The sequence below is a fragment of the Aplysia californica genome, unplaced genomic scaffold, assembly GCF_000002075.1.
Source record: "Aplysia californica isolate F4 #8 unplaced genomic scaffold, AplCal3.0 scaffold00079, whole genome shotgun sequence".
Classification (NCBI taxonomy): Eukaryota; Metazoa; Mollusca; class Gastropoda; order Aplysiida; family Aplysiidae; genus Aplysia; species Aplysia californica.
This window is the reverse complement of record NW_004797349.1, coordinates 1,488,915-1,494,873: the sequence shown is the minus strand read 5'-3', so window position 1 is coordinate 1,494,873 and position 5,959 is coordinate 1,488,915. Positions and strand designations below refer to the sequence as shown.

Here is a 5,959-nt window from a genome sequence, read left to right as displayed (position 1 = left end):
ATAGATAGATAGATAGATAGATAGATAGATAGATAGAGAGAGAGAGAGAGAGAGAGAGAGAGAGAAAGAGAGAGAGACTTGCAAATGTTTTCTGAGTCCCCTATGTTTTCAGGTGTATGGGGTGTTCCGGGCAAAACAACCCGCCCTGATAGTCTGTGACCTTGATATGATCAGGGACATCTGTGTTAAGCACTTCAACAATTTTGTCAACAGACAAACCTTTGACGTGGAACCCCCACTGGGTAATTCACTCCTGGAGCTTAAAGGTATGAAAAATGAATAAATAATCAATAATTTTGTTTATCAATGAAATATCGGGCCCGATGCAGCATCATACAATACTTATTTTTAGAGACTCGCGGTGAGTGATAAATAAAATCTTGTGTAATATATTAGATATGTTTTATAATAAAAGAATAAAGAACATAAAAAAAAAATCTCCGGAATATGCTCATTCTCCTCTATGGCGGCACACATTCACTCATAACTAACACGCATGCAAGCACATATCCACCCACCCACCCATCTATATAGACACATAGATCACAAATAGATCTGCAAACACAAATATAATATATATATACTTTGTATTTTTGTTCACTAGCACAAAGGCATTCTTATACTAGTTCATTCTGAATAAATATAGTACGAGATTGTTGTATAGATTTAATGGTCTTTTCAGCACTCTAAGTTTTACAAAAGATGGTTCTTCTGATTTCCCCACCTCCAAGAGGATCAAACTAAGTGGATGGATTAGAGAGCCATGAGAATTCAAAACAAAGCCGTGACACACACTATGAAAGATTCTTAAACTCTCCGCCTGATACCTACTGAGCTTGAAAAGGGCTCAAGCCAACATGAATCTTATCTTTTAGTTGTCCAACTTTCCTCCCAGCTCTTGTGTATTTTATACAAGACTCCAACACTTAGATATGTTTGTAAATAAACTCTTTATAAATAATGGCATCTAATAATGTCTGATAATAGTATTGGCGGATACTCGTATGTAGACCACCCCCCCCCCCAATATTACATTTGTATTTAAGTAAATACCCTCAATTAAATCTTGAATTTCCCAGATGATCACTGGAAAACTGTCAGAGCCACAGTAAGCCCCAGCTTTAGCACGACCAAACTTCGCAAGATGTACCCACACATTGTACGCAATACCCAACTCTTGCTGGAGCATCTTAAGGAGAAGCATGAAAGAAACGAACCAGTGGAACTGAGAGATCTGTTGTCAGCTTACACAATGGATATGATTGCAAGCACAGGTTTTGGTGTGGAGATAAACTCACTCAAAGAAGGAGAGAATGAATTTACCAAGTCTGGAAAAGCTCTTCTGGGGAGCTTTGGACGCTTCATTTTTTTGGCCATGTTTGTTAACTTCTTGAGACCAGTTTTTAAATTCCTAGGTATAACTTTGATGCCAAAAGATGCCACTGAATTTTTTACTCGTTTTATTGACAAGGCTTTGGAGAGCAGGAAACATGAAAAAGGTGGAGGTTCTGGACGTAGCGACTTCATACAAATAATGTTGGATGCAGAGCACGAAGACCATACTGAACATGGAAATCACGCAGTAAATGAGGAACAGGAAAATGGGCACAACACAGAAACAAAAAAAGTTCTGAGCTATTCAGATATTCAGGTAAAAGAATTAAATAAGTGCTGTTTCTCTTTCTTTTTATATGTGGTCATATGTATATTTATTAAAGAAATAGTTTATGTGTGGACAATATCGCAGTGACCCATAGTTCTGATGAAGCAATGCACCTCTGCCATATTTTAACATCAATGTTGTTGAGAACGATGCTGGCCCAAGAAGTAGAAGAAATTTATGAGCTGCTAAATGAGATTTAAGATTGAGGGGCAGAATACGTATAGTGGAATTCAATGTATCATTTTTTCGGGGTTTTTTTTGGCAAAGGAAAGCTTTGTTTTCTATTTTATTATTTACTTGAGTGTCAAGTATGTAGCATTCAATAAAGTATTATCTTCCAGGTTGTGCATTTCTAATGTTAATGGGACTGTCAGAAACATCTCGTATTCAGATATGTTTTAACTTTTGATGACAAGTCTCCTGATTTCAAAAGGGACCCACCATACACCAATTAAACGACTGGTACTTATTTTTATGATTTTACTTAACTGTTGTGCCTTACCTGACATTCAATGACTTTTAAAACTTGCTATACTATAATTTGCTGAATTTTTGCAGGGCCAGGCCTTTGTCTTTTTCCTAGCTGGTTATGATACCGTTGCTACTGTGCTGTCCTTCACCATGTTCCTGATCTGCATGAACCCTGAGTGTCTAAAAAAAGCACAGGAGGAAGTGGACAAAGTGCTTGAAGGGAAATTTCCAGATTATGACTCTGTCCAGTCTCTGCCCTACATCGAAATGTGCATGAATGAAGCTATGAGGATGTACCCACCAGGATTCATCTTGGATCGGATTTGCGATAAAGAAATTGAAATTCAAGGAATAAAGATTCCAGCAGGCATGAATGTCACATTCCCTGTGGTAAGTAAAGAGAGGAAACTCCAATGATGACCACTCAGACATAAAATGAACATTCTCCACTACCTGGTTTATATTATGATAATTTACAAAAATATCTGTAAAGAACAAGCTATTAAGCAGTAATCTGCTTCAACAGAATCCTCACATTTTCTTGTGAAATATATGGGTGACTACTTTTGGGATTGTGTGAAATGAATACTCATACATGTTTGTTTTCAACTGATCATTAGCTAGTAACATTCTAAGTGTCAAAAAATGCCAACATCACTCCACTGTCAAGATCATCATCATCATCATCATCATCATCATCATCATCATCATCATCATCATCATCATCATCATCATCATCATCAGCATCAGCAGCAGCAGCAGCAGCAGCAGTAGAAATGACAGCAGTAGCAGCAGCGCCAGTAAAAGCCGGAGCAGTATTAACTAATTTTTATCCTCTTTACTGTTCTGCCTAGCATGCTATTCATCACGACCCAGAACTGTGGTCCGAGCCTGAGAAGTTTGACCCCGAACGATTCACTCCAGAGAACAAAGCAGAGCGTCATCCCTATGCCTTCTTGCCGTTTGGACAGGTTGGTTGAGAACAAAAACTATTTTCTTTTCCTTTTATCAAATAAGATGACATCAAACAATGTGAGATAAAGATGAGGTAATAAAAAAAAGGAAGAAATAACGGGTCACAGTAAACTGTGTAGCATCAATTTCGAACTGTCTGACTCAGTGTGGAACATTTGGTATCATTGTAGAGGTCAAAGTGGAGTTACAATTATGTTTCACAAGTACAGGAAATAGTGGCAGTGATTGCACAAAAATGAAAGGGGTTTTACTTTCATCTTCATCATCATCATCATCATCATCATCATCATCATCATCATCATCATCATCATCGTCATCATCAGTCTTACATAACCCATGCCAAAGTATAAACCACCAGCTAGAAATCTCCATGTACTTCTGTCCTGGTTTATAGCCTCCACCTCTTTCCAGCTGTATCCCATCTCCTTTAGGTCTGAATCTAAGTCCCTCCTCCCAACTACATTTAGGCCTTCCTTTCTTTTTCTGTCCTTGTGAGTTCCATCTGACTATTTTCAGTTTTCTCAAGATGTGTCCAATCCACTTCTATTTTTTCTCTTTGGTTTCTATTATAATATAATCTATTTTCACTTGATTTGTTTGCTCCCTTTGTTGTTCATAAATTTCTTATGGTATAAGGCTAATCAATTTTTAGGACTTTTCTTAAGCAACTGTTGAAAAAAACTGTAATTTTTTAGAAGTTTCTTGTGTAAGTTTCTTTATTTTTGATCTATAAAGTGGTACACTTTTGATGCTGGTGTTGAATATCCTTGTCTTGGCTCTTGTTCCATTACTTTTACCAAATTTTAATATGTGTACTTTTCCAGTACTCATAGTTTCCATACTTTGGTTTAGCATAAACCTGGTTAACATTTGCTCCTCTGCTTCCATGTGAAATGGTCATAGCCAGCGTGCACACATGTATGTTAGCAAGAAGCACTCTTCTAATCAAGGGACTTTTGGAAGGAATGTTGTGCTGCACATTTTATAAAGTGGTGGAAAGGTGTTTATTTTATTTGCAGAAGCATTGATCCTTTAACTGATGAAATTGCCTTTCAATAGGCTCTCTCTCAAAAAAAAAGTTAATAAGAAATGTATATTTTTCCCCTCATAAAGGGGTAATGATAATTCAGTGTAGTTCTGACACCTGACAATGGTTTTCTTTGGTCTACTCTTTCTCAGGGTCCGAGGAACTGCATTGGAATGAGATTGGGTTTGCTGGAAGTAAAGGTTGCCGTGGCTGCCATGCTGCAGACTTTAAGCCCTGTACCTTGTGAGAAAACAGTGTATCCCTTTACCCAGGAAAAGTTACAGGTCAAGGCTGTTGAAGGCCTGTGGATCAAGTTTGAACCCCGAAAAAAACTGGTTGGATAATTGGCGTGCGAGTATCACAAACTTGATTATATGTACGTAGGCCGACGTTTTAAATATAATAATATGGTGCTCGTATTGCAAGTCTGATTTGCTTTCTTCATGGTATAACTGTTAATGCTTTTTTAAAAAGATTAATTTAAAAAAATAAATTTCCCGTGTAGCATCCATAGCCATTGCTTAAAAGTTTCAGCACTTTTTATATATTCTTTTCATCTCCAGATTATCAAATTTCCCCGTTATCATCACAAATGTTTTATTGAAAGCTTACTAGACTCAAGATCTAGTTAGAAACAGTAAGGATTTGAGTTGTAAAAATAACTTATTTTAGGCACCACTGATTTCCTACTACCAGAGCTGCCTGCGTCGTTGAGAGGGATACATACATGTAGGCCTACATTGAAACATTGTCTATGATTCTTTATATGGCAGGTTTGTCTCTGATCCAAAACAAATCTAAACACACTATCTGTATGTCCATGATATTATGCGTTTGACATGAATGATATTTGAACTCTTTTTGTGCTATTATGAAGAAAATTTAATATTTTTCTATTGTATATTGTGATAGAGATTATAATCACATTTTAATTTTTACTGAAACAGAATCTGGTCTCTTGTTTGTGCCAGGAATTGTTGTACAGAAAAGATATGTTTTAACTTGTGACTGATTCTCATTTAGCACCAAGTCATCGCTCTTGTTTGTCTTTTAATTGTTGCTTCCGTTTTCACCAGGAAATGTCAGCTTTAAGGCTAAGGTAAGGAGGGGGTCCCAGGTCGGGGCTGAAATCGTTATTACAGAGCTTAAGGACTTGAAACTTTTAATGCAAGAGCTACTACTGACGAAAACATTATTTTGAGAAAAAAAAAAACAACCTATAAAGAAGAAGAAGAACAAAAAACCCACCAAAAACCAAAAACAGGAAATAAAAAACAAGAACCCCCTCCAACATGATCTATTATGGTTTTCATTTTAATGGCCACGATCTTGAATATTACATCATTTACTCAAAATTTCTCCAAAATTTACAGATGGAATTTGTTTACATTTCAGATATTTTAAGTAGGTAAGACTAGTAAGAGGGTTGTGATTATCATATGTATAGGAGCCGTTTTTTTATATCTTGTTAATTTTTGTGTGTATTGGTTCAACGTTGGCTATTTTAGAAAATGGCTTTTTTGCCGAAGTAGACTGGAATGTCGGCCTTAAAATAAAATCTAAAATAGATTAAATTGAAAAAATTCCCCTGTACAATGGAGCCATATCCCTGGGATATATTATTTTGGCCAATCATATGACAATCCATCTGTAAACTTCAGAGGAGTACTAAGGAGTATGGATGGTCAAAAAGTGAAAGTTAGAACATTTTTAAAAAGTAGAAAAAACAAAACAACAACAAAAAACAAACAAACCCAATTGAAATTGATGGATAACATCTTAATATAACAAAAATATTGGAATTCGTATTGGTAATGTATATA

At 36.2% G+C, this 5,959-nt stretch overlaps 1 protein-coding gene across 1 annotated transcript in view; it reads left to right on the top strand.

The window, feature by feature from the left end:
• Positions 1 to 5,361, top strand: part of LOC101853375 (cytochrome P450 3A11) — a gene marked incomplete at its 5' end in the record, with an annotated part of 30,626 nt that extends 25,265 nt beyond the window's left edge. The window contains 5 exon segments of the mRNA XM_005094304.3: positions 113 to 266; positions 1,080 to 1,651; positions 2,222 to 2,524; positions 2,989 to 3,105; positions 4,289 to 5,361. Coding sequence (XP_005094361.2) covers positions 113 to 266; positions 1,080 to 1,651; positions 2,222 to 2,524; positions 2,989 to 3,105; positions 4,289 to 4,480 — 1,338 coding nt within the window. The 3' untranslated portion in view covers positions 4,481 to 5,361.
• Between the last annotated feature and the right edge of the window lie 598 nt (positions 5,362 to 5,959).